The sequence below is a fragment of the Micropterus salmoides genome, unplaced genomic scaffold (genome assembly GCF_014851395.1).
Source record: "Micropterus salmoides isolate LMB-PRFRI ecotype aquatic unplaced genomic scaffold, ASM1485139v1 Ms_hic_scaffold_12, whole genome shotgun sequence".
Classification (NCBI taxonomy): domain Eukaryota; kingdom Metazoa; phylum Chordata; class Actinopteri; order Centrarchiformes; family Centrarchidae; genus Micropterus; species Micropterus salmoides.
The window spans coordinates 30,527,769-30,548,915 of record NW_024040263.1 but is presented as its reverse complement, the minus strand read 5'-3'; the positions used below and the strand labels follow the sequence as shown (position 1 = coordinate 30,548,915).

The 21,147-nt window shown below is 41.1% G+C and overlaps 1 protein-coding gene across 5 annotated transcripts in view; it reads right to left on the bottom strand.

Annotated features, from left to right (window-relative positions):
- Window positions 1-21,147, bottom strand: part of sh3pxd2aa (SH3 and PX domains 2Aa) — a 113,692-nt gene that overhangs the window by 9,111 nt on the left and 83,434 nt on the right. For 3 of the 5 annotated variants that reach the window (XM_038714549.1, XM_038714554.1, XM_038714550.1), the window contains 6 exons: window positions 14,591-14,704; window positions 10,795-10,878; window positions 4,523-4,640; window positions 2,750-3,153; window positions 691-740; window positions 180-299 (listed from right to left, as the gene is read on the bottom strand). In XM_038714549.1, the coding sequence (XP_038570477.1) occupies window positions 180-299; window positions 691-740; window positions 2,750-3,153; window positions 4,523-4,640; window positions 10,795-10,878; window positions 14,591-14,704 (890 nt within the window). The remainder of the gene's footprint in view (window positions 1-179; window positions 300-690; window positions 741-2,749; window positions 3,154-4,522; window positions 4,641-10,794; window positions 10,879-14,590; window positions 14,705-21,147) is intronic. The other 2 variants (XM_038714551.1, XM_038714553.1) reach the window with 1 other exon arrangement.

Genomic DNA, 21,147 nt, shown 5'->3' with positions numbered 1-21,147 from the left:
GAGTCTCTGCAGAGTGAATTCTGTCTACATCATCACTGTCTACATAAACACAATTCTCAAGGTCGCATCTCTCTTGCATCAGCTTTCCTGTCTATCTGGGGAGCACTCAGTTGACATACATATTCAGTGAGCCCTGACTGTCTCATCTCAGTGACAACAATGTAGACCTGGCCTCTTACATCAGCCTTTTGTCCTCCACGGAAACTGATGCCGTCAGAGATCGAGGACTGGAAATCAGCTATAGTGTAATACTCTGCTTCCACAGCAGGGGGCTCTGGTGGCTTTGGTAACTGGAATCCCTGTACAGCAAAGGGGGAGAGATGTGGGCAGCTGACATCATATCTAGCCATCCTTATATTTAATCTGACAAAGACTTAAGAATGATTATGACTAAAGACATAATGAAGAAGACATCTTCAATGCTATTCACATTTCATAGTATGTATAGTATATATAGTAAGTGTGTACAGCGGTAGATTCAGATGATCAAGGCTGAAAGTGTATTTGTGTTGTTACTGTGCTTTAATGGTTGCTATGTCAACTGGGAGCTAATCAATAATCTTTCTTAAAGTAGGAAATATTCTTATTTACTGTATTTATAGTGTGTTGAAAATAGTTTTCATCTAGAACCTCATCTAGAACCAACATCTCTGGTATTTTTAGGAAGCAGTAGCTTGTGAATTCTCTTACCAAGTTGGTTTCTCTTCTCGGGGGAGGTTTTTGTCTCAGATTTGGAGACCCTAAAAAACAAACAAAGAAACATCTCAATAAAATGTATTTGCAATGTACTTATCCTCAGAGTTATATTTGTGCCTCATTCCTGTGTAACAGAAACACTGAGAGGCTGGCAGTCATGAAGTCTGCGCAAGGGCCCCCTTTTACATGACTGAAGCAACATCGCTCGTCATTCAGAATGAGCACGCCACTTCTCGTTTCACCCCAGTAGCCAGAGGGAAGGTCCGGTGAGACATCTCAACCATGCTACTCAGAGCAGTATTATCTAGCTACAGTTCCGGAGGTTAACCGGTCGACATGCATATATGCATATCAATAACTTGGGTTTAGGCACACACACTTCAGGGGGCTGTCAAGAGTAACACAGCCAGCTAGCTAGCTAGCCAGCCAGCTAGCTGGCGGTATAAAAGTAAACAAGGGTCTTACAAATGCAGTTCCGGTCCTAGGATTGCTGTCCTAAAACTGGAGCCTCCGGTACTGCAGCGACATACTACTCACTGGGGTTATGCAAGTAAGTTGTCTTTCATAGCACTCGTTTCACTGTCTCACTATGGGACATGAGGTAGTCTTATTACCAAACAAGACTACCTCAAGCAGTCCCTCTAGGATTTCGCGATCACAACTATTAATGCAAATTCAACAAATCCCCACGAATTCAGCGCGACTTGCAATTTTGACCAATCACCACAGCTTTTCTGCAAGTTTGACCGATCATCGCCATTTCCCGCATAACATTATCATACGTCAGCTTGTCATTTTTGAAATTGTCTTTTTTTGAAAAGCTGCCGCGAAATCGGGCATTTTACACTGCAACAATCACTGAAAATGCCCACGAAATTTTGCGCGCAATCAAGTGCTCAATGATTGCCCACCTCACTCCAGTCAGATTGCTAGTATTATCTAGGGCTCACTAGGGATGTAGGGAAGCACTAGAACAATGGTAATCAGCTCCACAGCCCCATAACAAAACCTTAGTAATAGTTAGTGTTTAGTTTTTCTTAACTTCTGGTTGTTAAATTATTGTGTAATTGATTATCTTGGTATGTTGCCAGCTAAATTCTGCCATATATGCAGTAGCCAACTAAGCCATTGGTTGCTTTGCTGATTGCCAGCTAGCATACTCTGGTCAATAAAATTATAAATTAGATTTAGATTTATTTAAATTTACAGACACTATATTTCCAAGCTATATTTTAAAGGAACTAGTGTACATTAATGATTGTAATGCCTTGGTCGTGTAGCTGTGGTATACCTGCTCCCTCTCCCTACCTACAGTTACTACTGTAGTAGTAACTGACAATGCTACTAGTCACCTGACAGATAGTCAGAAATTATCTCCTCAATTTTCTGATTGTCTGGAATCGTGGCACGCTGTTACACAAGCTGAGGAAGTGCACAGTGTGAGCAAGTGTCCAAGGGTTTGCCAGCATGCAACAGGGACATTGAAAGTGAGTAAATGTGTAAAACTGGGTGAGATGAAAACACTCTTGTGGATATTGGCAAACACGCAGACAAATGTGTTGAACATAAAATAGATTTTTGTTTCCCCAAATTTAAACTTTCTTTGTGTGATAATAACTTCTCTACAATATAATGCACTTGAAAAAAACATCTCTTTCTGTGCACGACATGTTCCAACACATGCTCAGGAATGAGGCACAAATCTAATGCCATACACTATTAAACACAAGCTGGCCATACATTCTGACTTAAGTAAGTGAGTAAGTACGTAAGACAGAAATCCACACACAAAACATTTTAAAATCAAATAAATAACCTCAGGTTAGTGTGACAAAGTATTATTTATTAGATTATACCAACCCCACCCCCACCATTAGATACACCACCAGCCATGTAGCTTACCTATAGCATCAAAACCTACACAAAAGGAAAATGACATGCCTTAATGTCTCATACATACACTACAAATTCTCTCCATAGCTGCAGTGCATTTACTGCTTTATTCACTGGTACAGAAAGCTCAATTGGCTCCTAACATACCACAAATACTCACCAATTTCCACTCTATGCGGTGCCACTCTTGCAACAGCTGGGGACCCTGGCTCGCCTCTCCCTTTATTTTCATTTAGAGCAGCACTCGCTGCTATTCCCAGACATGGGCTGTTGGTGTCACGGCCCGCGCTTAGCCTCCTGCCCGTCTCGGCGTTGATTTCAGAGTTATAGGGCATGGGCAGGCTAATTTCGCTCTTAGAGATGTGGCGCTCTGGTGTGGTGCTACCCTCTCCGTCTGTCTGGATGTCCTTCTCGCTGACCGACTTCTTTTGCAAAAGGTTGCTGATCTCCATGATGTTGCCGATGATCTCCACAGGGCCGGTCAGGGTCTTCTTGCGAGGGGAGAAGTCCTCTTTCACCTTTTTCAAGTAGGAGGCCGGGGCCCAGCCCTCTTTCCCTAAATATCTGCGGGTAGGATGCATAAAGACAGAATGTTTCATCCTGTATTCTGGTGAATTGTTTCTTGCTATCATTTAAAGAGGCACTGCACCAATTTTACACATAAAGGTCAGTATATGGCGGCATGAAGTTTGAAAGGTGTGGACATTTTGTTTTTTAAATGTGCTTTTTGTGACTCCCCTAGCTGGAAGTGTAATAATAACCTGTTATGATGAGTGAATAAACAACTAAATTTCCACATTCTCTGACATTTCTGTACAAGTATGTAATAAAATACAAAAAGAAAGATCGTGTGTATTGAAAAACAGACACTTTTAATTCTAGTGACGCAGGGGTAGCTAAAGGCAAATAAAAGAGACACCACTTCCCACATTTCCACATTCATTGTCTAGCTAATTGAGTCATTTTAGAGTGCTGTGTGAAACACTAAGTGATGTTTCCAAATGTAACTCTGAGTCATTTCCACTAGGTGGACCATTTTCTGCTCACACAAGATGTGATTGTTTCTGCTCCCCTGTTGCACAAATCCAACGGGACCACAAGGAGTCCCCCTAACTAAAAAATCCCCATGCTTGGACTTCAATGTATAAACAGCCCACTGAGAGCAGCACGACTCCAGCCTACATCTAGAGGATTATTTCTTGTTGGACAGTGTGCTCTAAAATGACTTGCTGTGCATTCACTGAAGGCAAAGTAAGTAAGTCAAGTCAGTTTTATGTATACAGCCAAATATCACTAACCACACTCCCTCTATCCGTAGACCCTTGATTTGGATGAGGAAAAACTCCACAACAGGCTGTTTAAACAAGCAGTTTGTGTATTAGCCATATACTACAAATAAGCACATATAAGCATGTTTAACAGGGACTCTGTGTCTATGTTTGTGTGTCCATAAGCATGCACACTCTTAAGTCTGCATGTGTATTTCAAATGCCACGAGGCAGCATGTGATAGTAATCCTCTGCGCAGTGGAGCTCCACTCTGTTTTGCACCCGGGGATACAAGGAAACAAACAACCGACAGGAAATATAGAGGGGCTGGGCAAAAAAACATACATATGTGCAAACAGGCAAGACAGACTACACGTTAGAAATCTCAAGCAGGACACCCAGTTGATCTGTACAGAGCAACATATACCAATGTTTTCTCCTCAATATCATTACGGCAATAAAAGCCGCAGGACACAGCTGCCTTAATCACAGCACTCAGCAATGATGACTGACCAACAATGTCACTGTTCTGTGAGGATTATACATTGAAACTGGAAAGAAAATTTGGACAGATTCCATTTCTCCCATTTAGCTGCTATGTGTTGATGCTATTGCTGTGGCGGTCCTGTCAGCTGAGCACCTTTTACTCCTCAGTGTTTGCTCACCTGATGTACCACCAGCCCTCCAGGTTCTTTTGGATGACCTCCACGGTGACCCCTTTCTCAAAGCTGACTTCATCCTTCCCTTGACTGGTGTGCGGCTGTGTGGTCACATATTTCTCCTCTGGGGGTCATAAGGGGTAAAGGAAAGAGAAAGATGAGAAACAAAGTGATAGAACTGTTATCATTGAACACTCTTACATCGAGGGTTCAATGATAACATATAGTTTACATCTTCCCGGAGGGCCTTCTGAGGGGGAAAATGGTGAGTATGACCTACTTAAAATGTTCTGACTGTTACAATACCAACATAAACACAACCGTCTCTCCCTTGTCTTACACAATAATAACACCCGGCTCCCTCTACTGGCTGAACCTCTCCCGCTTGCTGCTTGTTTCTTACCCACGCTAAAACTCATTCAAGCTATTTGGACACTGATCCAAATGTTCATCTCTCTCCAGAGGGAGATTCCGCTCCTAGCAGCAGGCCTACATCAGAGCCCCCCTCGAGGAGATAAGATATTTGGACCAAGGTCTCTCTTCTCAGATGCATATCTGACTGCCACTACCTTCTCACACTCTGCTGGGCTTCCAACACCCTGTAGGGAAGGAAATCCTACAACGGGCTTAGTAGGGAGAAGTAAAAGGTAAAGGGATTTATAGCCACCAAGGCAAAAGATGGCCGCAGAGGAGGAGACAAAAGACTGGCAGACCAAGCATCAGTGGGAGAGATGATTAGCGGACAGCACATTGGCTTTTCAATGGATGGTGAATTGGTACGGTATGCAGAGGAAGAAGAATCTTTTACATATGCAATTCAGTGGCAGAAAATATGACGGGAGGGAGGGAGGAAGAGCTGTAAGAAGGGATCAAAAAATAAATGAGACCTGAGTTAGACAGGAGAGAATGTGATTTTAGATTACGGGTAGTTAATAAAATCCGTAATGGTAACAAGATTGCTCCGGGAAATGTGAGGGGCAGGGAGGAGATCTCAGAGCTATGTGAGACTTTGTTCTGAATGCATGCTTTCGATAGGTGGGGTATGTCCAAACGGAGGGGATTCAAGTTCCTCTCCTGCCTGTCACTGCTGAGCAGCTGAGGTCAATAATGTGGACCAGAGTGGAATGTCTGGCCCTGAACCTCAACTCCCAAAGCATATTGTGTATGTGTGTGTGTGTGTGTGTGTGTGTAGAGGTTAGGTTGAGTACTTGCAGACGGACAGGGAATAACAAATGGGGTGGCTTACAGAGGAATCTGGAACGTCTACCGAAATGTATGTCCTGTTATGTGTGTATTGATGTACTACTAACAAAATATTTGGCTCATCTTTGTGTGTGTGTGTGTCTGTGTGTGTCATGTAATCACTTTTAATCCCCTGAGGTAAGGAACAAAAATGATGTGATAATAAATCACGTCTGTTAGTCACATCTGTGTGTGTGTGTGTGTGTCTTTCACGAGCTTTACATGTGCCTTAGTGTCCAAAACTGTGTGTGTGTGCGTGCTGGCACCGGCGTCACACTGCAGGGACAGAACAATGAGTTGAGTGGGCGGTCAGTGAGACTCTATAAATCAGATTAGGGGCCTGCTGTAAATGATAGCGCTCTGTGAAAGCACAGGCCGCTGCCAGCAGTGCCGAGGTAGGACCTGCTCTTACTGAACCTTGTCGAGCACACATCAAGGTCACTTTGGCGTCAGTAACCAATCAACACTCCCAGAGAGGTCAAGACGCCCTGACCTGGCTTTGGGTCAGAGCACGGGTGAGTCAAAAAGAGGTGTGCTGTAATTGAATTGTATTGTCAAGATCTCTGGATCAGGTCCATGTCTTTATGACGCACCACGTATAAGACAAAGAAATCTGTGTCAGCAAACAGGCTGCAGAGTATACGACTGCTTTCTACCATTAGCAAATTACATCCTGAGAGAACATAAATCTACGGGATCTGTCTTTGTTTTTGTCCTTTGCCAGTGCTGCTAAATCAAACTGTATCTCAAGTGTCTGCGCGGAGCTGTAAAACCTCACTCACCCGTTTCTTATCGCTAGCTCAGCAATGCATTATCAGGCAGGGACAGTAGTGCCTCCATTCACAAAGCAAAAAAAGAAGGAATTGGGGATGACAAAGTGGGGAGGATAAGAATAGGAGAGAGGTGGAAAGACTGAAATTTGGCACAGGTCAAATATTAGCTGCAAATATTTATATAACAGTTTTAATATAACAGTGTTAGAACTCAACTCAAGATGAAATCCACTCCTATTATTTCCAATAGCAAGCCATCTAAAGTGCCAAGCAATTCAACACAAACCACTACTGTACCTGCACACAGTGGTATTTGATCCAGGTCTAACTGAAGCACAGATAAACCGACTTGAGGCAGAGACAGACAGCATACAGTAATTGGACAGCACGTCAACAGACAGTAATACAGCCGCAGAGTGAAGAGTGGTTCTGGATGAAATAGTTGGAAAATCCACAAAAACGAAGTCTGACCTAACTCCAGACAACAGCTGGTGGTGGTGATGGTGGAAAATAGGCTACTGGTCCAGGAGCCGTTAGCTTGTTTGCAGCAGAGCCAGCAACACTGGCTGCCGTGTGAGACTGCTCTGTCCTCTGCGGCCTTTATTAATATGACACATTTTCAACCAGTAAATCTTAACAGTCACACAGCAGTGTTTTCATTTCTCTATCTAAGCTAAACCGACGCTGTTTTAAGCAGCAATATCCTCTGTAACAAAAAGTACAACAAAAACGAGCTCCGGACGTGGTCTACAAAGTCGTGGATCCAACCAATCACATTTTTTGATGATCTGAGGGCCAAATGTCAAAGTTGTACAACGGAATGATGTACTTCATATACAACACAGCTGCCTCAGATTTCTGCACTGACATTCAATAGATGTGAGTAACTTTGGTACGCAACAAAGGATGATAACAGAAACACCTTTCCATGGCAGCATGAACAGATTAACCTGTTTAGGGGGGCCCTCAGGGTAGAAATGAGCAGCTGGACCCGCATTTACCCACCTGCCCAACAACATATAACTCCAAAATTTAGTATAGAAGGTCTTTAAACTAGAATTTGGCACAGGGCCACTCAAGGTCTTTATGTCAGTTAACGTTGTACTGCGTTTAGACCGACTATATCCCTGCAAATTCTTTGCGTCGATGCTTTCGTTTAATCCATATAACTGTATAGCACACTGCTTCACGCGGACATTTATTGCCTATCGCAACAGCAGGACGGCATCTGATCAGAAAGCATCCGCTCTATCGTCAAGTCACGGAGCATAGACAAGGAAACAGTAACAGCAACTTTAGCATTTAACTGATATCATTACTGCTTGTTGAGTTGAAGGCTAGCCAAAGTAAGCTGTAAATGTATACACACGTGCGTTTGGTGTTCTTCGCCTGGTTGGGCCGTGAGTTTGGGTTGTAACGTCACACTCATGGGTTAACTTACACAGTTGATCCCTGAAGAAGCAAAAGTACTTCTTAAAGGATGAAACGATGAAATAATCTGTAGAAGCTTCGATTACTAAAATCGTGTCTCAGAATTGTACAAGCTGTTGTGTAGAGTTCCCAAATTACAACAAAGCAACATAATGTGAAATGAAAAAGTAACTCTGCCCTATGGAAGTAAAAAACCTAGGTGTCTAAAAAGTGCTGGAATTCAAGAATATGGCCTCCAAAAGTGTTTCATGCTCTCATTCTCTGGTGGCGACAGCTATCCGGGTGACTCATCCACGCTCTGAGGTTGAGGTCTGTGTGATTAAAACCAGTCCGCAGATTAGGCTGCTGTCCCACTTTCACACTTTCCACCACTTTCTCACTGTTCTGGGAGACATATGTAGTTAGGTAAGGCTAACACTGTTCTCCTAACCTGCTACAGTATACGCTTCATATGCTTTCATGAATGATGATATACTGTAAATGGTGACCCTTTAATGTTTCTACTTAGACTTGTGACAAAAAGGTTGCCAGTTTGAATTCCTAAATCAGCCGAGTGGGGGAAGTGAATGAGTGAATGACAGGTATCACTGTTGTTTCACACAAAACCAAATAGGATGAAGGACTTCGGTATGTGGTTACCGTGCATCAACTGCTTGAGGCGGTGGAGTATGTAAGAATATTTCCTGTATGTCAGTGTGTGTTTGTTTTTAGAAGGAGCAGGGGCCCATGTTGTTTTTATTCTAATGTTTTTTTCTCTCCTGAACAGTATAAGTTACTGTTTGCTCTACAGTAGAAGCACATGCCATTTGACTTTTTAGTTTTGTACATGCAGATTGTATTGTATTCATTCACCTCTCTTTATTCTATGCCCTGTTCCCCGCTGGTCTGGGGGGAAGGTGGTGACAAAAGCCAGTCCAGCCAGGTTATATTATGATAATGAGAAACAAAGACTATTTGAAAAGTTTTTACAGGAGGTTGAACAACTCCAGGAACAACTTCCATAAATTATAACTACAAGGTGTATTTCTAGAAGTTGCCTGACTGAGAAGTCCGAGAAAGGTTTGAATTCAAAAGCTCTGACTCGCCCCAAAGAGAAGTGATTGTGTACTTTCAGACATAGACTCATGTCTCTCTTTCAGTACTAAAGCAATAATGACTGGACAAAACCGCAGGTAACTTGCCAAATGCAAAAGTTAAAAACATGAAAGACCATTTTCATATTTGTCTGTTGAGTTTTCTTTTATGAAAGCATTCCATGCAAAATGTGAAAGTCCTTAACGTCATTTTAAACCTGAGGGAGCTTGCTTTAATTAAGCAGTAACACTCTTATACAATCATTTATGTTCACATGGCTCAGTTGCTGTAAAGGTTGTTGCGTTTGCGCTGTAGGAGCCAAAGAGCCTTAATTACTCAAATGTGTTTAATGCAGTCCAATTATTTTCTTGCTCCATGTGAACTAAAGGGTGTTTCATTTTGACGCAGTGACTTTTGAGATTTTACTGTAAGGGCTGACTCACGGCCACCCAATATGCTGCTCCCGGTAGTTACTTGAGGCCAGTTGTTGTTGGCTGAGTATGTTCATGAGGTTGTTTACCATGTGGCCGCAAAATAGGTGAAGAGTGGGGCTCAGCAGCGGTACTGTATATTTGTTTCTTAGTATGTGGGGAAGGTGTGTACTGTATGTGTGGGTAAGTGAGATTCAGACACTTATTATTGTCTTGTTTGGACTCTTTTGCAATTATCAACATTTTTATCTCTTATAATAACATTTTACATGTTTATGTGACTAAATAATCTGAGCTTCTGCAACTCACAATCTTATTGGCAAAAATAACGGACTCAGGTGCCATTACGTGAGCTAACGTTAGCTACTCTGTATGCTAATCATTTTTTTAAAGTGCAACATTTTAGCAAATTTTATTAAACAAAAGATAATGTTGTCGTGATAACCTGTATCAGACATGTATGGAATTTACTCTTAAATCACAATTTAATAAACTTTGTATTTTTAGTTGATGAAAATATGGCCATATATTTTGCAGGCCTGCACTGCAAACATTTTATCCTGGCAAACTGTTAGCTTGCCACAAACAGCTACAGGTTAGCACTAAATCACAGGCTGTAAGAGAAAAGTTTAATGTTCTCTGAAACATGCTACCATCATCTTTTGTCAATAACCTTTGAACACTTTGCTGAAAAGCTGCACACGTCAAAAACTGAAATGGCTTACAAAGTAGCTAAAGTTAGGTCACATAATGACACCTGAGGCACATCTATTCGATGATGAAGACTGTAAGATATTGTTGAAAACTCTGAAATAGCAAATAAACGGACATAGCAGGAACCTCCGGCTCTGAAAAGTGAAGCCAATGTGTCTCTCACATCACTAATTTTTCCCAAAAAACCAAGATGGTGAAAATGCCAAACTCGAGGCCTCAACACTCGAGGCTTGAAATAAATGTCACAAGAATTAACTAGCACACTGGTTACATGCATGTTGATCATTGCTCTTTTAGTTTCTGTAGGCTAAGAAAACAACAAGTATTTTCATCTGTAAATGCATATGTGGTATATGTATATATGCTAACAATTATGCTCTACATGTGTATGTGTGGTCTACAAGTATGAGTCCACATGCATGAGCTGGTTTGTTACCTTATGTGATGTGGAGAGAGAAAATGACTCAGTGTTTGATTCCTTGTGGGTACATGTGTGGGTTTGTATTGATTTATGTATGTGCAGGCTCAGCCATGTGGGATATGTATATATGCATTTATGCAAACTGGGTTTTCTGTGCACGTGAGTGTGTGTGCCCGCTGTCGCCCAGTTCACCTCTGCTCTGCTGGCGGTTGACGATACCACCGAGGGTCCAGCGGCGGTCCAGCCTCTTCAGATGCGCCTTGCGTCTCTTAGTAACTGATGATGATGAGCAACCAAGAAGGAAAATACGCAAACAAATGTAGAGTTAGTGTAAGAAGCAGAGATTAAAAAAGTGAACAAATGCAAAAAAAAGCTGTTGTTAGTGGCACCAAAAAAGTTTCCAAAGGACAATGGCAAATAAAAAGCTTCTTTAAATCAATTACAAAGCCAGCAGATCATTTCTTACAGGGTGAGGACAACCAAATAATAACAACAACCAAATCTTTTTTGTCTTTTTTAAATGTCAAAAGTAAAAATCAAAAATGGTATATGAAGGATATTTAGTAAGGATAGCTAAGCACCACATGTTATTCCTTACCATTATATATTTGTGGATGTGTACTTCACTATTTGGTCCATATTTATCATGTAAATATCAGCATGTAATAAGATTCTATTTTATTTTATAGCATCTGACGAAAGACAACAGACAACACACCACTGTGTACCTTAAGCTACGTGTTATAAGGTAACAATGCACAGCCCTGCAATAAATACTAACTTTGTAACTTATTTCCAGCTTTTTGTGCCAGAGACATGTGAAACAAAAACAAAAACCACTGATACTTTCTAGTTGACACAGAGAAGCAGGTAGGATTCCCGCTACAGGGAGGCGTTTCTGTGTGTACCGTCTAACCATGAACCTCAGCTCAGTAAATGTGTCAAATCAGTTTGTGGCTGAAACTTGTTTTAATTTTGACCTGTTCTGTTGATTTCTTTTCCCAATAATACACATTTTTGTTTAGACTATGAACTGTTAAAAAAGGGCAACATGCCTTTAACAATATCCAAGAATCCTAGGTTGCATCTTTGAATTATTTCCTTTGGTCGACAGTCCAAAATCCCAAATCCCAAAGGTATTTAATTTACAAGGATATAAAACAGGGAAAAGCAGGAACCATTATGACACCTGTTGTGGTTTTGTGGGCTCCAAAACGCTACAGACTGACATGAGATGACACAAATCTATAAATGAGGAATTCCTTTTGAGCACCTGATTTAGCACAATGTCGTGGTGAGGATATTTCAACCTGTGCTGAAACGGAGATTTTTGCAGTGCATATAAAACATACTTTTACAGTAAGCTGTGCAAGCTAATGAACACTGACAAACGTAGATGGCTAACATTACTATATTCTTTTAGCTTATCATCTGATCAACTAGTAAGAAAGACAAAGCTCAGTCCCTGTTGATATAAACTGGTAATTGATGAGATCTACATACAGTATCTTAGTAGGACTGTACACTGTCTCTAGCTGCTGCTGCTGCTGCTGCTGAACTCTCAGCCTCTAGGACCCTTTATTAGTTCAAAGCCTGTATGGTAAAGCAACATGATGAGTCAGTTTCCTGTCTTATTGCATTCTCGGACGCCATATGAAGAGCTAATAGATTTTTGCAGGGAAGGATAGATGCAGCACTTGTCTTCTGTCTATCTACTGTGGTAATCTAATTCCTTCTCTGTCGCTCACTTTCACCATCTTCTGTCCTCCTTCACCTTCTTATCTCTCCATCTTTCCTCCTGCTCGACATCCCCCACTCTCCCTTTGTTTGCTTCTGCTACTTGTCATTTCCTCTCCCTTTTGATTCCTCTCTGCCTTCCATCCTTCCCACTGAGCACCACCCTACTCCTGCTGACCTCCTAATTGAAATATCAGCTAAGGGAAGGCACAAAGGGAAATGTTATTTCAAGGTAATTTCAGTGGGGCCAGGCTGCGCCTGTCGGTTCCTCTCCAGTGAGCTGAGCTGTCAGTGGAATTAGGTTACAGACCACGCAGAGATAATGAGATGTAAGAGACGACAGGAAGCGGGAAGGGGAGATCAGAAATAAGAAGTGACGATGTGTGCAAACACAAAGACACCAGGCCTAATGGGAAAATGGCAGCCACTGACAGTGGACAGGGGTCCACAGTGTGTGTGTGTGTAATGGTGAGCTCAGGTACTTCAGGCATAAACTCACTTGAGCAAATTGGTTAACAGAGAAAGAAGAGAGTGAGAAAAGGCAATGCGATGAGAGCGTGTCCACATTTTTTTAGTGTGTTATTTTTTTCTTATCTGTAATTACAGCATACATTTCTATTTTTGGTTGTTTTTTTATTTTAGACATGCTTTGGCGATGCAAACATCTGTGTTATCATGCCAATAAAGCCTTTCAATTGAATAGAATGTATTGTTTCTCCTTTAAATTCACTGCCAGACCCCACAGGCTTAAAGGATAATTCACAACACCCATAAACAGACTTTGATGTGTAGAATGGGTGCAGCTCCCCTTTAAGGCACTATTACACAGCCTTTGTCATTAACAAACAGCGTGAAAATGCTCAAAATTAAAAAAACAAACAAAAACATTGCATCAAAAGCATTTACATGTACCATGATGCAAACGTAAAGCTTTGCACAACCAAAGGACAAGATGACGGCTAGAAAAGAGCTCTGAAATCACCCCTGCACCTAATAGCAGGTGGAATTAACTTGTGTCAGTGAAGTAAGGAAGATACCAGCCCAGATTCACTGTCAGAAGGCAGAGGGCCCTGTAGCTTGGATAAAACTGGCCAATTGTCTTAAAATCCCCACGGATGAAAGCTGTGGTATCCAGCTGTTTGACTTTTTATCACGGAAATAGTTAAATAACTTGCCATCACACGCTATAGGCTACATGTTCTCTCCCAGTACCTATGCACCTTTATCAAATAGCGCCTGCTGCTGTGAGACATCGTTGTTACTGTACGTTGCCATGTAGCGGTTCCCGTGTGTCATGTTGCTTGTAGTGATTGGCTTATTTCAGTTGTAAAAAAAATTGACCTGTGAGAATTTTTGAGAATCTTTTTTTTTATAAAGAGCAAAAGTTGGGCTTGTGAGTGTGTGTGAGAGAAAAACAAATCCAAGAAAGAAATGAGAAGAGCAAATCACAGTGGCTGTGACAGCTGTGCAGGCACTGTCATCATTCTAGCAGAGTGTGATTTTGTGTGTGTGTGTGTGTGTGTGTGTGTGTGTGTGTGTGTGTGCGTCTGGCAGAATGTGCACGGTTCAATGAAGCGTGGAGGCTTTTGTGTTTTAACGAGAGACAGAAAATGTGTGTTAGATCGTCCAGTGGCATTCTACAGCATAATAAACTATTGCACCATTCCTGTTTAATTACTACATTACTTACTGGAGATAAACGGTGCGCATATGCATGCTCCCTGCATTTCTGAGCATGCATGTGTGTTTGCATTATATTTATCGCTATTGGAATCGATCGGTCTAAAAGCAGAAAGGGGCTTATGACACAGTGATGAAATGCTCCATCCCAGCAGTCAGACTAAACAGTAGGGAGGAAAGGGTCACAACAAAATGAGGCTCCTGCAAAAGTTGCAGCCTCCCAGGGGAGTTAAAAGGAATTTTTAGTGTTGCCAAAATATTGCAAACGCTTTGGCTGCGGTCTGGTACCATTTTACCATGGAGCTGCGACTGTGGTCTTCAAGGTTCCTAATGTGTGACTGGAAGTGTGTTTGTGAGTTCGTGTTTGTGCATGCATGTTTAGCGCTGACTCCTGTATTCTGTTTTTAGTCTTTAATCCGGGAAAACCACACACCAAAACCTTTATTGAGAAATCAGGGTCTGTTCCACGCAGACATTTCTCGAATAACGAGTAGGCCAGCATGACGTTTATGTCTTTCTGTGTTTTATGAATCCAATAATGTTCTGTCTGTGTGTGTGTGCTTGCGCCAACCTTCTCCAGTCCTGGAAGTGCCCAGATCCAAATCGTCTCTGGTTACATTCTGGGAGTCCAGGTATGTGGCAGGCACCCAGCCCTGCTCCTCTGCTGTGCTGACAAACCACCAACCTAGAGAGAGAGAGAGAGAGAGATACAGGAAAGAAAGATGAAAAAAGACAGAGAGACAAACATGTTCGTACTGCTAACAGTCATCAAGGCCTGAAGGATGGCAGCGGGCATCATTCCCACATGGTGATTTACACCAAACAATGGAAATTACACATCATTGTTGCTCATCTCTCTAAAGTAGCACAATGTACTGTGACTGTGGATGAGCGCGCATTTGCACTAGAGCAGATTCAGCCTGTGTATGGGTGATAAAACTGTACATCTAATACGGTGGGCTTTTCCGTAGCATGACAGAGAGATCTGAGGCGGACTCACGGTGGCTAAACGTTTCACCTACTTGGAAAGCTCTCAACATTACTAAACCAGACACTGAAAGAGAAGACAGCTACTGGAGAGAAGAAAGTCTTAGATCAATGCAGGTTAAAAAAGCAACTGTTGAGACAAGTTGCTGCACTTTTCACTATTGCTCAATACGAAACATGTTATATTGCAGCTGTTTCGGGACCTCGCTAAGTGGCTCCAAGTCGGACAATTCAAGGTTATACAGTGTGAAAGCCTAAGAGTCCAAGCCATGCTGGCAGCACAGTGAGGGAGTACTTAGGCACAACAGTGCTTTAAGTGAAAGGCTAATATTAGAATAGCAACAGGCTCACAACAATAATGTTAATGCTAATATTTAGGAAGTACAGTGTTTACCATGTTTACAAGCTTAGTTTCAGGATCAGAAATCTGTCAGGATCAGAAATCTTTTTATTATAGTAGGTTTTCACTTACAACGAATCTGCATTGGTATTTCGGAGCACAAAATAGCACATACCACAAAAAAGATCAAACAAGTGAATGAATCTAAAATATAAATATACAATAAAAACGTAAGATAGATCTGTTTTAAAATAACTTCACAATGTTTAAAACGAAGAAGATGTGCAAAACACTGACTAAGGAATGTGTGACAATGTTGTGAATGTGTAAAAAATAATAGTGCTAGATTTGCAAAAATGTGTGTTAAGGTAATGCAGTGGATGTCACTAGTTTTGCAGGAATTTAGTCATAAACCAACGTATTGTGAAACATTTCTCTGATAATGAAAGAAGATGGATAACCTTTGGGATGACCAAATTTTTGGGGGGAACACAAATGTTTTTTCCACTAATTTAACTCTAACCCAAAAATGTCAACCTAATCCCTAGATGAAAAGTCAGGGGGGATCACCAAAATCATAAGGTTTCATCCTTTGAAGACCATGAATGTTGCTGAGACATCGCAGTCTGGACCGACAGACCTATCGACCAGCCAGCATCGTCATCCCTAAGAGTCCTGCTGCTACTGTGGCTAATAATACCTTGGAAAAGAATAGCATGCTGAATTGATGCCATTAGAGAGCTCAGTGTATAATGTACAAGAATTCTTTGCAATATTGGTGATTAATGACACATCATTTCTTTGTAAAACAGCCAGAGAACTTTTGCTGGACTGTCCACATTTTCCCAGACTATCCTTCGTCCACTGACTCACTCTTGTGTCTTCAGGGAGTCTCATGAAGCTGGACGGATTTTCACTCACAAATGAATTAAATATCACAGTATGTAACGCCACACGGTTGCACTTTATTTGAATTAAACTTTACTTACATACAGTACTTCCTCCATACCAAAGTTGTAGAGCAGAGATCATACTTTGACTACCACTGACTAATGAGGAGTTTGTGGTCACATGTAAGCTGTTCTGTTACAACTTTCACTGAGCTGACTTGACACAACTACAAAAACATGTCACTTTGGGCGCCACCCGCAACCAAAACAACCGAGAATCAAGTCATTTACATCGATCACATTTTGACAACTAGCATGTGCCGTTCTTTAACGAAGAGTATGTTTGCCAAATTTGAAGGTGTGTCTAGTATTGCCTTTGTAACATTTGGGATCATAGCAATGGTGCTGACATGTCTTAAAACGAGATGTGACATTTTTGTTGTCGCTCTAACTTCTGGCTAGAAAACCATTGCGTGACCCATTCTTCCAATATACACAGGACACAGATATTTCTATCTAACAGTATGGATGAATGTCTTTATGAAGGCACTGCAGCACAACCAAAGTAAGTAGTTCAATGCCTTGCTTGTAGGCACTTCTAATAGTAGCTGTTGTGTGTATATGTTTGCTACAATCACAGTAAATTTCACTAATATCCCTTGGTTTTATTTTGGCAACCCTCTCGTCTAAAGTGCTCAGACTGGTTTCAAGTGTCCTTTCGTATGTTAAGTGTAACTGAATGAAAACTAGAACTAGAAAAGGAGAACTAGAATGGAAACAAACTAATTTTTTCCAAGAACCAGGTCATCACAATGTATTTAGAGCTATATGGCTCAGCTCTCTAATGTGGTAGGCGAAGCCTGGGTGAATCAACCCATCACGCCCTCTTTTATTACCCGGCAAGACACCAATCACATCAACACGTATGAATGATGTGGAAAATATGCCTGTAACATAGAGCTGTATCATAGGGAAACTTGCAGTAATGGTGACAAGGGGGAAGGTGTGTTTCTACTGTATTAAGCAGCTACAGTAAGTGAAAGCAACTACAGACCATGGCTCCAGAGAAACAGAGATTTGGTTGGAACAGAGAAATTGTCAGAAATGAATACTCATAACTACATGTGTAATCATTTAAACAATTACTGAGTAAATAGTGAAATAATTTGCATTTACAAATAAACAATACTTTGACATTATTTATCTTGCTGTTAAAGAGACCACGGTCTTAGCAAATAATATGGTACAACCAAGTTGACTAGAGCAGTTATCAGAAAATAATGCACTTCCCTCTACTTTAGAGGTCGGCCATTCTTTGTGTTGCACTTTTGAGTTTAGTATCTGCCTTATAGTATGTTGAGTTTTGGGTTCTGTCCTGTATAGTATCCAGTATCTGCTTTATAGTCTGTTGTGTTTTGAGTTTCTCTGAGTTATTGTTTGGTCAGTTCATTATCTGTTATTTAGTTGGTCTTTGATTCCATGTCATGTTCTTAGTCTTGTATAGTTCATGTCTTTAGTGTTTACTCCTGGTCTTGTGTTCTCTGTACTGTGTTCTAGTTCTGTGTTCTGATATTTTGTAACATGTGTGCGTTTCTGTGTTGTCGCTTATTCACTCTGCCCCAGGTCTGCAAGATCAAGTCTCTCTGTTTTCCTCTGCTCTCCCTCTCTGCCTCGTTAGTCTCATGTCTGTCACCTGTGTTGCTCCCGCCCTGCTCGTTAGTCCCTGTGTATATATACCTGGTGTTTCTGTCTTGTCTTTGTCTGGTCATTGTTCATGTTACCTCCCAGTCTGTCGTGCGTGTACTCGCTGCCTTCCTGTAGCCAGCCTTGCTCGTCTTGTCACCCTGTACCTTTGGATTTTTGTTAGGATCACCTTGTTTTTGGACTCTGTTAACCAGCCACTCTGTCAGTAAGTGTGCTCGCCTTTTGTTTGTTTTTTGCCTCAATAAATCCTCTCGTTTCACTGCACCACCTCTGCCTTGCGTCCTGCATTTGGGTCCTCCAACCTGCCTCCACTCCACCCATCGTGACAGTTAAATGTGTTTTTGAACAACTATGCAGCCTGTTTTGGATTATTATGTCTTACACGTAATAATGAATAATAAATATATATATATGTGTGTGCCTAAATTATTAAATATTCAGTTTAATCAGTAGTCCATATTTGTCATAAAAATGCCCCAAGCCAGAGGTGACATGTTCAATGTCACCTTGAAATGGAGAAAAAGACACACAAAAAAAGTAAATCTTCATATTCACAAACAGTGTTGGGCAAATTACTTCCAAAATGAAATCCATTATAGATTAGTAGTTACTGTCACTTGAGAGTAACTAGTTATATTACAATATTAGTGTCTCTGAATTGTAATGCTTTGCACTACTTTCACTTAAGTTATTTTCACTGCTATTTAATTGGTGCATTAATCAGGTGTGTGGCTGCATAGGAGGGTTCTAGTGATGTGCAGATCGCAGTTCTAGACTCTCTGATCATGAAAGGAATTTGTTTTATGAAAACCCATACAGAATTCAATGTACACGTGATCCATGATGATAAAGACACAGAAAAATAGAAATGCCGGTGCTTAAATGTTTCTCGGTGTTGGTGACTTATTCAAAAAAAAAAAAAAAAACACCACTTACTTTCAGGTTAAAATGAGTTATTACACACATTACTGAGATTCTAACAAGTATATCACCAAATTTTTATTAGTAATGCGTTATGTTAACGCAGCAAAAAGCAATACATTACTGTAATTGCATTACTTTTGTAACGCGTTACTCCCAACACTGTTCATGAATGTTTTGGATATTTTGCTGGATCATATTATTGATTCATTTTATGTTGATAAATTCATCAATCAACAACTAATCATTTCCACAATACACTATTCAAATGTTGTTTTAGTGCAATGTGTGGTAACATTTCTCATGTTTGACAAAAAAGTTTTAATGTGCTTACTATAGGTAGCTGTCTAATGTATATGAGAGCATGTGTTGTGTTGCAGGAGAATATGTGTTGAGAGATGTTTATTTCTGTATTTTGTGTTATCTTTGTAATGCTGCAGAACGGAGTCCAAAACAAATTTCCCTTCGGGGACAATAAAGTATATCTTATCTTATCTGATCTTAATTAAAGCTCATGCCACTATATACCCTTTTTCGCTTCTGGACTTGTCTCTTGTAAGACAGTGAGGCCTGTGGCATAAAAACACCTTCTTCTTACACACACAAGCTCACACAAAATCATGCTGAAATACTGTCTCTCCTGAATTTCCCCACAGCGGGTCATGTCTCGCAGTTACACAGGGGTTCATTCAACCCAAAGGCCTACAGACACATGGGGGTTGTGCACAGTAGCTGCAGTGTAGCTACTCCAGCCTGAACTTGCTCACAGTGACACTAGCTTTCTGTGGATGCTCTGTACCTTCCTCCCGACTGCTTTCATACCTTTGCAGAGACAGTTACAGTGCAGTTTGGCTACGGGAGAGGTCATTTTGGACCAGTCAGGATCTATTTAAGACCTGTTATAATGAACAGCGCTTGCACTGCTGAAGCAGCCTTGGTTGCTTCAGTGGAGAGTTTTGATTCCTGAAGGTAGATTTATTTTCTGCCGTGTGAAAGGTCTGTCTAGCAGTAAGAATAACCGTATGAAACACATTAGTGCTCTCATAGGTTGATTCATTGCAACTGCTTAAAAAGCTCAAAAAGAATTGGAGCCACCTGTATGGAGGAGAGCAGTAGTTGTGCACAGAGACAAATGCAGTTCTTCCGCTCTTTAGCCCACCTGGCATGCAGTGGAAAAATAGACCAATAAATCTCCTGCACTGATATGATTGAGGTGAATTTTTGCCATCTGCAGTGGCAAGTGCAAGACCTAAGCTGCTGCATGTCTCATCTTCAGCAAGACCTCATTTTACTGACGGTGCAAATCATCAATGGTTTACTCCAGACCACTAAAGAATAAAAATCTGTTCAGTTCTTGAAGTTGTGCAAGTATCTTTAGCCATACTGCTGATCAAAGCTGACATCAGAACCAAAAATTATTCCCAAATTTGTACCTGTAGTCAATTTATCTAGCTACACTGGCCAGCAGGATTCCTAGTTGTTTTTGGGGAACTTTGTTGTTTATCTTTGAAGAATTTAGTGACACGCAGCACTATTTTAGGAAACACGCTAATTAGCTCTCCTGCCAAGAGTTAAATGAGAAGATACCACTCTTATGAGTTTACACTTAATATCGCATTATCCTATTTTATGTTAATTAGTGAGCTTTAGAGGTGGTTTTGTTAGAGCCAGGCTAGCTGTTTCCCTGTGCTTCCTGTCTTTATTCTAGGCTAAGCTAAGCGGCAGCTGGCTCCAGCTAAATATTGACCGTACAGATGAGTGGTATCGATCTTCTCATCCAACTCTTGGCAAGAAAGTGGACTTTCCCAAAATGTCAAACTATTCCCATAAGTCATGCTCTGCCATACAATCACAGGTTTGCAGGTGGAAAATATGTTACGGTATGACCAGTTGTGCAAAAAATAATGTTTTTTTTTTCATTTATAAGCACTGATCGGCATGTGTGAAGAAAAATGAACAATATCACTTGGCCATCACCAGGCTGGGAGATATTTTTCTGGTTTTCTGTCTTCTTCACATATGCACGCCAACACAAAACATCCTAAAGGCCAGAAACAGTCAAGCAGGCTCTCTATCTTACTCACACACGCCAAGCTTCAGACTCCATCGTGTGCACACATGGTAGTGCAAGGCAAGGTTTTGACAGCACCCAGTTCCCCAATAAATCCAGCTCTGGAGAAAGTGGGCACAGTAAAAGCAGATAAATGAGGACCAGAAACAGCGCTGGACCCCCTCAATTATACACATGCACTCTACTCTCACACAGACTGGAGACAAAGGGTAAGA